General features: G+C 45.3%; 1 protein-coding gene across 1 annotated transcript in view; it reads right to left on the reverse strand.

Annotated features, from left to right (window-relative positions):
- Positions 1–13,865, reverse strand: part of DNAAF6 (dynein axonemal assembly factor 6) — a 195,963-nt gene that overhangs the window by 35,314 nt on the left and 146,784 nt on the right. The window contains exon 6 of the mRNA XM_069213733.1: positions 124–209. Within this exon, the coding sequence (XP_069069834.1) occupies positions 124–209 (86 nt within the window). The remainder of the gene's footprint in view (positions 1–123; positions 210–13,865) is intronic.

A 13,865-nucleotide genomic window follows, 5' to 3' on the forward strand; every position in this document is an offset into this window, starting at 1 on the left:
GTAAAAAGCAATACAAATAACAAGCTAAACTAAAACTGCATTTAGAAAACGTGAGCAGAACAATAGAATAGGCTTGATAGTGTTAAGATGACATATACTACATTTTATGAAAGGATTACTTACTATTTTGGGGTTCGCAGATCAAGAAACATATCACAAACATCGAGCACAAGGTCTCCTGACTTTGTCCCAGGTAATTTAATTCTAACCTAAGAAAAAACACAGTAAAATATTGGATTACTGTATTACAAGGATTAATTCAGTTTCATTTCATGCGGACATACTAGTACATCACTGTATGCGTGTGTGTTCTTTATACAATTGGAAGTTTGGGACTATTTCTCACTTTTGAGAGGATGTAAAAAAACAAACTTTTTTGGGGTAAACTTTAATAACACTTTGGGGGTTATTCTAACTTTGGAGGAGTGTTAATCCGTCCCAAAAGTGACGGTAAAGTGACGGATATACCACCAGCCGTATTACGAGTTCCATAGGATATAATGGACTCGTAATACGGCTGGTGGTAAATCCGTCACTTTTCCGTCACTTTTGGGACGGATTAACACCTCCTCCAAAGTTAGAATAACCCCCTTTGTCTGCTAGTATAACTTCCTTCATTTTGGCTCAATATTTTTCCTTTTGGCCCTCAATTTGCCCTAATGTGTATATTTAGTGAATACACAAACTATTTTACTTAAATCTGCTTTTCTTCACTCCTAGAACTAGTTACATCCCATGGTTTCTGTACTGGAAACAAAGTGATCACTATGTAGTTAGAACGTCAAAAAAACTATATTATAAAGAATGATAACGAAGTAATACTTTTATTACAGAACTGTACATTCACCAAATTACAATGCTTTCATCACAGCATCTAAATTTGTCATCCTGTCACTCTACACTGTGAAATGACGTCACCCTTCAAAAAGTAATTTTGTTCACATCAGCTGAGTGCCCATGGCAAGATAGGTGGCTCTGCCCTGTGGCCAGCGTACTGGCAGGGAATAAACCTATCAAGAGCCAAGTCCAGATTCATGCAAAACTAAGGGCCAGATGTACCATCACGGCCTATTGCGATTCAGTAATAGCGATTTTTAAGAAATCGCTATTACCGACTCACAAAGGGCCATGTATCACATTTGCGAATCGGTAATAGTGATTTCTTAAAAATCGCAAAAGATATTACTGAATCGCAAATTGCGATACCGGCCCCATTTGCAGCTCTGGGCCTGTTGGCCCATAGCTGCAAATTTTTTGCATTTCCAAAATTGCGATTTCTGAACCAGAAATCGCAATTTTGGAAATGCAAAAGGCCAGGGTGCTGGGGGCCTAAGGCCCCCTATCCTGCTCACCAAAAACTTTTTTTTTAACATGTAAGGTACACACATGCCAAAAGGGCATGTGTGCATTACATGTTAAATTTAAAAATGCAGTTTACCTGCATTTTTAAATTTTGCACCAGGTTACCCCCTGGTTACAAAGCATGGTATTTTGCAAGTGCAAAATGCCATTTTTGGAAAAATCGCAATTTGCGACTTTTTCCAGCATAGCCTTGTGACCTGGAAATTGCGAATCGCAAATTGCAACTCGCAATTTCCAGGTCGCAACGCAAGAAATCGGAATTTTAGCGATTTCTTATTTGTGGTCTGCGAATGCATTTCACGCATCGCAGTCCACTGTTTTGCACTCGCAAACGGCCGAATTTACCGATTTGCACCGTTTGCAAGTGCAAAACTTTTTGATACATCTGGCCCTAACTCTCAACAGGGGCCAGGAAACTGATTAGTTTAACCAGAAAACCCTCAGCCACCAGTGTTACCCCTTGGTGGCATGCTTCACCATTGGGTCCTTCCAGTTCCGCTATGGAACGAGGGTGCTGCAACCAACCAACTATGTGGGAGCACTAGTTTATTTGACTATGATGATATAGGACACAGGGGGTGGGGCAAAACAAGGTTAAAAATACCTGCCTCCAGGAAAACCCTATGTTTTATTACTTAATCCGGAGGTGGTATGATTAAAAAAGGGGTAACTAGAAAGGACAGGCTTGGGGGGCGTGGCCAGGGCTCACATGAAGTAAGCCGAGAGTTCGTGGAGCTCCGGGACCCGGGACTGCTCTGCCGTGTCCTAGACCCATCCTGAATCGGATTCAGAGGGGAAATTGCTGCCTATTCCTCTGGGACCTTGAAAAAACCGTTATAAGTCGATGAGATTGAAAATAAGACTTTAAACTGATTACTTCGATCTCGGCTCGTGGAACGCCCAAGATGGCAGCCGCCACCGGAGAGTAAGAATCAGCAACAAGGCATAGGCCAGCAAACCTCGAGAACAGTGAGGCCCATTGAAAGCGCAAACTAAACGGGAAAGGAAGCAGTGGAGCTTCCAGGAAAAGATACCAGAGCCCCAGGACACACACCCAGCGCCACGCGGGCTCGCGCGCCTAGGAGGGCAGAGGCAACCGAGAGCGGCCACAGAAGAGAGCAGGCCGGAGAGACAACGCGGATTGCGAATTGCCGATCCTGCTGGCAGCCTGGAGTGCTGCTATCTCGCAAAACCGGACAACAGAGAAAAGCCCATCGGGCACAACGGATGATCATTTGGACCGACGAGGCCAACAGAGGAGAGACATACCAGTAAGGTTGGGGTTAACAAGTGATTAGGGTATCAAAGAGGACACCAACCATCGAGTCCACGCTAACCGCACAACACCTATACCTCCACTACAAAAAGAAAAATAATAATAAAAAAAAGACCTAAATGTGTGAGATCAGCGAGTCTAATAGATGTAAACATTGCGCATGAGACGCAGTTTGGAGTCCCAGGGGTAATGACGTAGAATAAATCCGAAGGGCACACAAATTCCCAGCAACACAGCAGTGTGAACAACTAAATATAATTAAACACTAACTCATCCTAACAAAAATAAATCATCTGCTAAACCAGATCCACAGCAGGGGAGTGAAAACTGGGAAAATAGGTGTAGCCCTATAATGGGGAAGACCCTCAAAAAGAGAGAAAGCGACATGGGAGGACTTCCACGCCCCAGACCGCGCGAAGGGAGCACAGACCCGACAACACGTACCACACCAGGAGCAGATAACACAGAACCAACTCTTCAAGATGTCCTCCAAGCCATAGCGGCATCGCGAACAGCGTTGGAGGTCAAGATTGACACATTAAGCGTGGGCCTGTGCCTCTTACGAGATAACCATAAGCGATTGGCAGAAAGAGTCACCACAACAGAGCGAGACCTGGCAGAAGCAATCCCCAACCTAACGATAGCAAATACCAAGCTGAATTTAATTGACAACAGGATCAAAGCGCTAGAGAGCAGAGCGGAGGACGCAGAAAATAGGACGAGGAGCAATAACATCAGAATTATTGGAATCCCTGAAAAAAGTGAGGGCCCTGATATGGTGGAGTTTATGGAGACCTGGATTAGGTAGGATGTTGCCCCGGAAGGACTGTCCACATTTTTTGCCCTGGAAAGAGCGCATAGAATACCCAGCAGAATGCCACCTCCGGGAGCTCCCCCAAGACCAGAAATAGCGAGGCTCCTCTACTTCCGGGAGAGAGATCACATACTGCGGCAAGCGTGACAACAAGGTACGCTGTGATTGGGAATAGTAAAGTATCCATCTTCCCAGATTTCTCCCGAGAGGTACAGAGACGACAAGCGGACTATGAAGCGCAAACTTCATGACCTGGAGATTCCTTACTCAATGCTATTCCCGGCTAGGATCCGGGTGGTTACTCCTACGGGCACAATGTTCTTCTCCACGCTGGAAGATGCCTGGTCTTGGCTGGAATCTCAAACAACACCGGACCTGCCCAACAATGCACAACAGGACAAGAAACGAAGGCGTACTAGACCGAGGAGGCGACAAGTAACACAAAGAAGCAACCCACCTAATCCAGATGAAGTACGAAAAGAAAGAAGACGAGTGGTAGAAGTAGTGGCAATGTTAGGTGGAAGAACTAGGGGAATCGAACATCGCTTCACCCTTGAGCTCACAGAAAGGGGAAAACCACTCGGACTCTGACAATGGGACTGAAATCTCCACTCAATCGAGTATTATCCTACCTATGATCACCCCTGGCACATTGGATGAAATCATCTAACTAAGGTCCTTTGACACAGACTACCCACAATTGCGCTACACAGGACCATCTAGCAGAACCTTCCTAAGATGAGAGAACTAGACAGGTGAAACATATTTTTCCTATAACCTCAAGGTCACTAACCTACATGGAAAACTTTTCCTGTCCATTACCCGCTACACTAAGGATGGCCGGTGGGGCGGACCCAGTGGATCCCGGAGTTTCTGGCCAAAGAGAATTGAGCACGCCACCCCCACAACTGCTGTGGACTACACAGCAAAAACTATGATCATGGTTGAAACACTGTTATTGTTTGAAAGTTTGGGCGAAGACGTTCTAATCCTTGCCCTGGGGAAGGGGAGTTGGGAATCACGTTATTCCGTTATATTACTAAATATGCTGAGATGCCTAGGTACGATGTGGATTTTTAAACTTAGGGGGAACTGTTATATGTCTGATGGGTAGAGCATTGAATTTGAAATTTCTGACATGGAATGTTAGGGGCATGCCCTCTATAGCCAAGCACCATAAAGTCTTTTCCTTCATAACTCGGCGGGGAATTAACATAGCAATGCTACAGGAGACACATCTAGATGTTAAAGAGGGCCAAGCTCTCCAAAAGCATTGGCGAGGTCGAGTCTTCTGCACCACCTACTCGGCCTTTGCTAGAGGGACACTGATTTGGATTAAGGCTGGGGTACCCTACCAACATATATCAGCTGCCACTGATCCATTGGGCCGTTACACTGTGATCTCAGGAAAATGAGATGGCAGGGAGATAACACTGGGAAGCATGTATGGACCCAATTTTGACCAAGGAACATACCTGGCATCCCTGTCCAGAATGCTGGCAAGACACCTAATGGGGCCAGTGGTCTTGGGTGGAGATTTTAACTGCGTTGCAGATGTAACACTGGATAGATCCCACCCTCCTCTGCCTTCTTCCCCAACCATTAGAAAGGCCCACTCATTCCGGACATGGCAACAAAATTGGGGATTGGTAGACACTTGGTGCGTCCAGCATGCAACAGACCGAGACTATTCATATCATTCTCCCATGTATGACATACATGTCAGATTAGATTATTTTCTCTCCTCACCGGAGATACATAGACTGACACATCCGAGCGAATATCTCGCTCGCACACTCAGATCATAATCCTCTTCTCCTCACCCTGGATTGGACCCGAACAGAGACACCAATACCAACTTGGCGACTCCAACCCTCTATGCTGGAGGAAGAGGCGTTTAAACATACCATAGGACTGGCAATAGTCACTTACTTTGAAACTAATGAGGGTTCAACTACTTTCACATTAGTAAGTGGGACGCGTTCAAGGCGGTTATAAGAGGGAGGTGTATCTCTGCAGCAGCGGGCGAGAGACATGCACTGCAATGTGACAGAGACAACTGAAAGCAAACAGAGAGAACTAGCGCGACAATACCCCGAAACACCAGACTTGCAAACACTGCTGGCATCAGCGCCCGAAGACACTATGGGCCTGATTCCAACTTTGGAGGACGGTGTTAAACCGTCCCAAAAGTGGCGGATATACCACCTACCGTATTACGAGTCCATTATATCCTATGAAACTCGTAATACGGTAGGTGGTATATCCGCCACTTTTGGGACGGTTTAACACCGTCCTCCAAAGTTGGAATCAGGCCCTATATCAGCAACTAACAGGCTAAGTTGCTTCGATTATAAATCTTTTTTAGCACAAACACACATGGAGGGCGACCGAGCAAGTCCATTACTGGCATGGTTGGCGCACCCGACAAAGAGGTGCTTGATGATAGTCAAACTTGTAAAACTCGGAGATACTAGGGTCAACTCCCAATCAGCTATTAATGATGAATTTAGGAAATATTATGCGGACCTATACACTAGCAAGACACCCCCCCCGCTGAGGAGATACAAGCCTTCCTGCAATATTTGCCATTCCCCACGATGTCGGACCTATATGCAGCTGAACTGGGAGCGCCGATTGAGTTGACGGAAGTGAAAGAAGTCATCACTTCTATGGCACGTAATAAAACACCTGGCCCAGACGGGCTTCCCTTAGAATTATATTCAACTTATCAGACAAAAAATTGGGATCTAGACTGGTCGCAATGTTTGAGGCAGCAATTGCGAGCTGGATATTGTCGGCGTCCCCCTGAGAAGGGAAACCGTTTTATAGCCTGGACTAAATTACTATACACTGACCCGACGGCTAGAGTCAGAACGGGTACCACCATTTCTGACAGCTACAGGGTGGAGAGGGGCTCTAGGCAGGGCTGTCCCCTTTCCCATCTGCTATTTGCATTAGCAATCGAACCATTAGCTTGCAAAGCCCAGGAAGGCGGAACATATGGAGGTATCACTACGATGGATCAGACCCATCATATAGCATTATATGCAGATGACCTCTTGCTCTTCTTAGAAGATACAGGGAGCGATCTGCAGAGGGCTTAGGTACTAGTAAGGGAATTTGGCAATTTATCTGGATTAAGAGTCAATTGGCAGAAATCCAGTCTTTTTCCAATGGAGGAGAGGATGACTCTTCCCCTGACTATAGGAGAGCTACAATGGGAGCTCAGATTTCTAAAATACCTGGTAGTCCACGTATACCACGCCTGCCAAAATCTATTTGACGGTAATGTTCAGCGGGCACTGAGGGGTATTAAGGGCTCAATGGAATTTTGGGCAACACTGCCCATCTCGGTCGCGGGTAGAATAGCACTCCTGAAGATGGCAACCCTCCCAAGACTATTATATTTCGTCACAACACTGCCTGTATGGCTCCCACAAAGTTTGGACTCACTGATAACGGGATTTAGCTGGGGGACGGGCAGGAGGAGACTAGCACTGACAGTAATGAAACGGCCTACTGAAGAGGGACGACTGGCTGTGCCAGATTTCAAAGTATATTACTTAGCAGCTCAACTGCAATGGCTGGCTAGATGGATGACTGACCATGTGACGGCCAGTCATGAAATATTACCATTTACCCCGGAACTACCATCACTGAGTAGTGTTATTTTAGGCCTCGGCCCCCCTGCGCTTCCTAGATCCCAGACACTAGAAGTAATCCATAAATACTGGAAACAACACCTTCGTAGGACCTTCGTAGGATGAAATGCCCCCAGCCTTATGCCCCCGAGATCCCAATGCGATGCCTGTTAACACTTCCACATAAGAGCAACTGGAGTGAAATACAAAAATTGGGAGAGAACAGGAGCCACCACACTGGGCACCCAGTGTGAGGCAAACGCCCTGTTACCCTTTTGAAGACTTTCGAAGCCGATATCAGATCCAAAGGGGGAATTTCCTGCTCCAAAGAGCAATCACAAATATAATTAACAAGCACTGGCACGTCGATAGTTCGGAGCCACCTATATCGCAAATAACACAATCCCTCGGTTACACAGAAGAGACAAATAGAACAGTATCCTATTTCTATAGAAAAATAAGAAACACACTGACACTCCCATTAACATCGCTTAAACAAAAATGGGAAACAGATCTGGGGGTCCCAATAGAAGACAGGGACTGGAAGGAAATATTTACCTGGATCCCAAGGGCCTCCAGGAATGCAAGATTCAAATTGATTAATACATATGTCTTGCACAGAGCATATCTGACCCCAGGTAGAATTAAGAGGCACTTCGGGGCCCTGGGAACTGGATGCCCCAGATGCCAAGAGGAGGGTGCAGAATTTATACCTATGTTTTGGAACTGCCCAAATATAAAGGAGTATTGGCAAGAGATAACAACTCTTATCTGAGATTGTTGACCGGTAAGTGCCGGATAACCCCTAACACTGACTTCTGGGGGGATATAGACACCAACCCAAGCATAAGTATACTAATCAGTTCCAAGATTTAGCCCTAGTTTTGGCCAAGAGGGAGATCGCAATGACGTGGAAAGCAAATGTAGGACCACGAATACAAATGTGGAAAAGGGAAGTTCTTAAATGGACTAAGGCCGAAGAGACGATTAGACACAGGGAGGCACGGAGAGGACAGGGACCCATGGAAAGAGCCAGAGCTTGGAGCACCCTGGTGATCGAATGGGTACAACAGGGAGAGGAGGCACAGGACACCTGAATACCTGAAAGACCACTAACATGGCAGAACAACACCCCAACAACACACATTTTATGAGACAGCAATAATGCACCCAGACAGAGACTTATTTCTTTTACACAAGAATGGAATATGTGACTTATCACCTCACAAGAAATTACAAGTAACTAGACATCCATTGATAATCTGCATCCACCAGGCATCCAAGCAGCAATAGGGAAAGATCGAGGGGAGGGGAGAGGTTTAATTGTCTTGGGGAGGGAAATACAGGGCAGAAGCAGGTGAAAGGTTTTTATAACAATACTTTCACTGGCTCCACCTCATTTGAAAATTCATGCATGATAAAAATGTCATGACAATTATGACTGCCAATCCGGGCGGATCTCGGGACATTCAATGACTTAATATTACGCCTTCACCAGCTGTGATTTCTCATTATTGATGTTAAGTACCCTCCCAGGAGGAAATGTTTGAGTATTGTACTCTGCATTGTTTATCAAAAACCAATGAAAAGATTTATAAAAAAAAAAAAAAAAAAAAAAAAATAGAAAGGATAGGCGTATGCTACGAACCTACCTTTCAAACTAAGGTTTACATGTTTCAAGCCTACCCCTAGGCCTTTCATCAGGACCAGGCACAGCTCCCTGGTGCCACTCTTTACAACTAAAGTACAGTGCCAATACACACCTAATGTGTATATATAAACAGGTAATACTACACCTATAAGCAAACTTGATTCATATTAATTACACTACAGATGTATTTTCTACAGGTATCATGGATGCTCTGGTGGGGAGGTGAGCTTGTAGTTATAGTTACTCTAAAGCTCTACTCCCACCTCTGAGCCTACATTGTTTCTGCCCAGGGTCTGAATATTCCTGGCAGGGCAGACAATGCCTCTTAGGCAAATGCAATGGCTTCACCTGCCTCTCATTTGGGAATACTAGAACTGTTCAACCTGGAGGAGCACCAGAATGTCTTCCCTGTCCAGTGCTGCACTGCCTTGGGTAAGGAAGGTGGTACTGGCAGTGCCTGGAGCTCTGGCGTGTGGAGACTGGGCCTCCCTGATGAAAGCCACAGCTCCACCCTTCTCTAACTGTTATTCACTGGAACGTTCAGCCTAGAGGAGCCTCCGATACCTCCCTGGTCCAATGCCATCCTTCCTTGGGCAGGCTAAGTGGTTTGCCCATTGGCTGGAGCTCTGACCTGCGGGGAGTGGGCCTCCCTGATGAAAGCCATGGTTTCACCAGTCTGACCCTCTTAGCTACATGGAGATGGTTGGCCAGGAGGAGCCCCATATGCCTTCCAGGTCAGACACCATGCCCTTGGTAGGGAGGATTGTGCAGTCTCCCTGGCTTAATGCTGCCAATCCAGCTATTTGGAACTGTAAGTACAGGGGTGATATGCTCCTTCCTGGAACTCAGCCATAGTTAGTCAAGGTTGTTTAATTCCTTCCAACCTACACTGACAGGGTCTATCAAAGAAGCCACTTTCATTCATTATTTTAGCTCGATGAGGGCTTATGGAATGCAGTAATAAGCTGAAGATAGTTGCACTGGTCGGCCTTTCTGCCATTCCATTCCTCAACCACTGACCAGATGGCCTCGTCTAACCACCAACCAGAGTGCCCAAGCACATGGGAGCCATCTACAAGAGTAGTCATGCACATTGCAGATAGTGATGAAATGGTCAAGCCTCAAGCAAACGTCTTCCTTCCCATCACCTCAGCTGGTGCTCGCTCAGGCCATCTGGTCTTCGGTTGTCCTGCGACCTGAAAGGAGGGGTTCCCCCAACCCTGCACCCAGTGGCACACAGCGGGAGAGATACAACTATGCACTATGTGGCACATGGAGATGACCCCTCCTTGGGCCCTATGTCCCATCTTGCTAGCTAGCAGCAGAGGGACTCTAGCAGGCGGGCGACAGAAGACCAAGACAAAAGATTGGTTCAGCATGGTCACCACATGTAATCTGAGGTTGTAGTCGGAAAGCTCAGCATTCAGCCCATAATCTGTTCTTTTTGCCTTTGCCACCCTAACTGAAAAGGTTATGGCCAGACATGTGTCTTGTGCTCACTGTGCCACAGGATTGAAGCTAGCCTGGCTGATGACTCTGAAACTGGTCCCAGGATGCTTGTTTCCGGTCCAGGGAGGAGATGGCCAGGCAGTTTGAGCTGGATGTTACCATGGGGAGCATAGTCAAGACTGATTCGCATATGGCTAGGTCCAAAATGGGGTGAAAAATGATGGATGAAACCCAGATCTATGACCGCAGGGGAGTGGAGGGGTTGGGGGGGGGAGTTGAGTGTTTGATTTGTTCAGCATTCCGTCCATCATCGGTTATTTTCGTCTTTGCTGCCCTAAGTAGGAAGAGTATGCACAGATGTGGTCCTGTGCTCACTGTGCCACTGGATTCAAGGTAGCCTGGCTGATAAGGGGCGATACTTCAAAACCAATCCCAAGATACTTGTTTTCAGTCCGGGGAGGACTTGGCATGGTAGTTCAGGATGTTCTGTTTTCCCTGGGCAAGAGGGTCAAGACTGAATTTAATATGGTAGGGTCCAAATTGCGGTGGTGTGGTGAGCAAAAAAAAAATAGATTAAACCCAGAACTTGACTGCGGCTGAATGTCTCATTTGTTCAGTATTCTGTCTATCATCTATTCTTTTTGCAAGTGTGGGGAGCTGCACAGATTCCCTGGGCGGAGGGGGAACTTGCAGAAGGTGTTGTCCTCTTTTGCACAAGGATGACCGGCAGAATGCCCTTTAACAGATTGGAGGCCATAGACCATGGCCGCCGAAGCTCAAGGCTGGTGGGACAATACAGCCAGCCATGCACAGCACTCAGCCAGGTGCCCTGTGGGTTTCACACCCTGGGTTAATCCTGGCACCTGCCCTCGTTGGGGAGGCCTGTTGCACAGACAGCTTAGTTCTAGACAAGGATCACTGGGCGTTTTCTGCATCAGGAAATTAGGGTCTGACTTTGGGGGAAACTAAGAGAGCAGAGCCGGCTGCGACACCCCAAGTAGCGCACTTGGAGGGCCCCAGGGTGGTGAATGTTCAAGTGACAGATAGGCTAAGACAGAAGAAGAAGCTGGCATGTTGCATCCGAAGTGAAGATGATCAATGTGTTCTGCAATTCACACTATTTCACACAGCTTGCTCTGTTCTTCTCATGATCCACCACCAAGAGTCACATGCACCTTTTACAACTGCTCAAACTGCAGGCACAGGAAGGCAAGAGGAAGGCAGCACAGCCCATCTACTGCCCAAGCAACTAGAAGGTACTGCGTCCAGTCATCTTCCCTCTGGGAGTCAGCCTTGACAAATTGAAGAGTTTCAAGAGCCCCACCCTACAGTGCCAGGCAGACAAGAGGCTCCCACAGATGCAAAGGCAGGTGGCTCAACCGTCGCCCTGCCAGGATAAAGACTGATCTGTATGAATCTTCAAACGCTATCCGAGATACATGGGATTGAGCAACTAGGTACCTGGCAATGAGGGTCACCCCACCTGCATGTTAACTGTCCACTATCTGCCAGGAACAGCGGGTGCCAGGGCAGGACCGCTGCACATCAAGAGTTCCCTGTCTAGGCGGAAGCCCCAAGCAGTGCTAGCGCAGATGTATTAATAAAAATTATTTATAAGTGTTCATGTATTCTGAATAATTGTGTAGAAAATAGAACATAGAAAAATAATGCACGCATTTGAAAATGTGATTACGAAGAGTAGCTGCCAATTTTCACAAAGTGCACTTATTAGTAGAGTTAATATAGTGAAATGTTGAATATATGTTTGACTAATGTAGTAATACATCATATTAAGGGTTATGCATTATGTTCTAGCTTTATTAATTGTAGGCGTTAACTTAGCAAACATCTTGGCCAAGTTGCCAGGCCTCATGTCAAAGCTGTATTTCTTAACGTTTAATAAATGGCTTTCCTAGAGTTAAACCGATGATTTTTCATTTTGCATTGCTTAAATGTGCTCATAACAGAAGTTTCCCATACAAATCCACTGCTAGAAGATGCTTTTCTTGTTAATGTAACATTTTGTGTGTAATGCGTGTGAGACTGACTTTCTCAGGAGGAGAACAATGGAGATACTGACTGGAGTGGAAGCTGCAACAATTTTGTTACCTGACAAGCCAGATGATGATGATGAGGACATTGCAAGACAAACCAATCAATGACATGTGAATGGAGAAATTATATATTAGAATTCATAGATTTAAAGTTTTAGTTTTATTGGACTAAGTGTGAACATACGATTAACCGACCAATAGGGATTTGAGACATAGTTTTACTAGTTTTGATTTAACAGAACTGCACGGGAGAGGGATAGCTCATTTTTGCCCATTTTGTGTCTTGACAAGAGACATGCTTAACTTTAATGCTTAAAGACTTTGCGTTTTCTGAACTTTGATGCTGAATCCTGATGCTTTGCTGATCGACTGAGGTCCTGAGGACGAAGACTGACTCTGCTTGCTGATCCACAGTGAGGATAGGTATTATGAATTAGACTGTTGATTATTATGCATATTTGCTTTTCATTTCTAGGTATCAACTGCACTGTTTTGAAAGAGCCATAGTTAGATGATTTTCCAAATTTGTGTTACTAAAGAATAAGTTACTTACCTTCGGTAACGCTTTTTCTGGTGGATACATTAGCTACCTGTGGATTCCTCACCTAAAGAATTCTCACCTCGCGCCAGCGTTGACGGAAATTCCTTCTAGCTCTGCACGACGACGATGACGTCACAATAGCCCGACTCCACACAACGCCGTATGACATCATCTAGGCAATAAGAAGCCCTCGTCGACGTGCAGACGTCAGTTATCACTATTTTTTACGTGCCTTAGAGGCGAACAGGTGAAAATTTGACCTTAAAGAGAACATAATCACATCCAAAGAAGTGAAAACGCAACATTTATTACACTAAAAATAACAAGAAATTAAATATGCCAGTCAAAATCAATCATGAGTACTTGAATTATCAAGACCAGAGAAAGAAATACATATATACATGCTATAACTATATACATAAAGTAGGAATATATATATATATATATATATATATATATATATATATATACATACAGGAAGTTGGATCTGTATGCACTATTTCAAAGTAAGGAATAGTATACACAGAGTCCAAGGGTTCCCCTTAGAGGTAAGATAGTGGCAAAAAGAGATCATTCTAATGCTCTATTTTGTGGTAGTGTGGTCGAGCAGTAGGCTTATCAGAGGAGTAGTGTTAAGCATTTGTTGTACACACACAGGCAATAAATGAGGAACACACACTCAGAGACAATTCCAGGCCCATAGGTTTTTGTATAGAAAAATATATTTTCTTAGTTTATTTTAAGAACCACAGGTTCAAGATTTACAAGTAATACTTCAAATGAAAGGTATTTCATGTAGGAACTTTAGGAACTTTGAATTAGCAAAATAGCATATACAGTTTTCCCATAAATGACATATAGCTATTTTAAAACTAGACAGTGCAATTTTCAACAGTTCCTGGGGGAGGTAAGTGTTTGTTAGTTTTGCAGGTAAGTAAACCACCTACAGGGTTCAAAGTTGGGTCCAAGGTAGCCCACCATTGGGGGTTCAGAGCAACCCAAAGTTACCACACCAGGAGCTCAGGGCCGGTCAGGTGCAGAGGTCAAAGTGGTGCCCAAAACGCATAGGCTTCA

The sequence above is a fragment of the Pleurodeles waltl genome, chromosome 2_1, assembly GCF_031143425.1.
Source record: "Pleurodeles waltl isolate 20211129_DDA chromosome 2_1, aPleWal1.hap1.20221129, whole genome shotgun sequence".
NCBI classification, from domain to species: Eukaryota; Metazoa; Chordata; class Amphibia; order Caudata; family Salamandridae; genus Pleurodeles; species Pleurodeles waltl.